Below are 619 nucleotides of genomic sequence, written 5' to 3'. Positions count from 1 at the left end.
CACACACACTCTCTCTCACACACTCACACAGAGACACACTCTCACACACACACACTCTCACACACACACAGAGACACTCTCTCACACAAACACTCACACACACACTTACACACACACACACGCTTACACACACACACACACACACAATAAGACTGAGAAAGATTCCAGCTCAACGACATTGGCGTCTCCACCATCACTGTCCATAGCCCCAGGCTACACCATGCAGGTAAAGATGTGCATTACCACAGCAATGCAGGCTCCCCCAGGTCACTGGAATCCACAATGATCATCGACACAAAGCTTCACTTACAGCAAGGAATTCTGTCAGGTGCTGTCGGACATCCTTCTTGTGAATTGTGTACAGGGCGGCTGCAATCTCATTGATAGCTTTCGCTGCACAATGGATATTGTTGCGGTGACCTGAAAGCAACACATCAAGGAGCTCTGAACTATTATAATACACCAAGATATAACCAAGAGATAAACCCACAGGGGAGACCCAGGCCCAGCTGTAAACCCACAGGGTAGACCCAGACCCAGCTGTAAACCCACAGGATAGACCCAGACCCAGCTGTAAACCCACAGGATAGACCCAGACCCAGTTGTAAACCCACAGGGT

At 49.3% G+C, this 619-nt stretch overlaps 1 protein-coding gene across 1 annotated transcript in view; it reads right to left on the bottom strand.

Moving 5' to 3' along the window:
• LOC109925934 (nck-associated protein 1-like) overlaps window positions 1-619 on the bottom strand; it is a 63,378-nt gene that overhangs the window by 3,681 nt on the left and 59,078 nt on the right. The window contains exon 29 of the mRNA XM_048618993.1: window positions 311-420. Within this exon, the coding sequence (XP_048474950.1) occupies window positions 311-420 (110 nt within the window). The remainder of the gene's footprint in view (window positions 1-310; window positions 421-619) is intronic.

The sequence above is a fragment of the Rhincodon typus genome, chromosome 41, assembly GCF_021869965.1.
Source record: "Rhincodon typus isolate 14 chromosome 41, sRhiTyp1.1, whole genome shotgun sequence".
NCBI lineage: Eukaryota > Metazoa > Chordata > Chondrichthyes > Orectolobiformes > Rhincodontidae > Rhincodon > Rhincodon typus.
The sequence above is the reverse complement of the archived record's forward strand: the minus strand, read 5'-3'. Positions and strand labels throughout refer to the sequence as shown.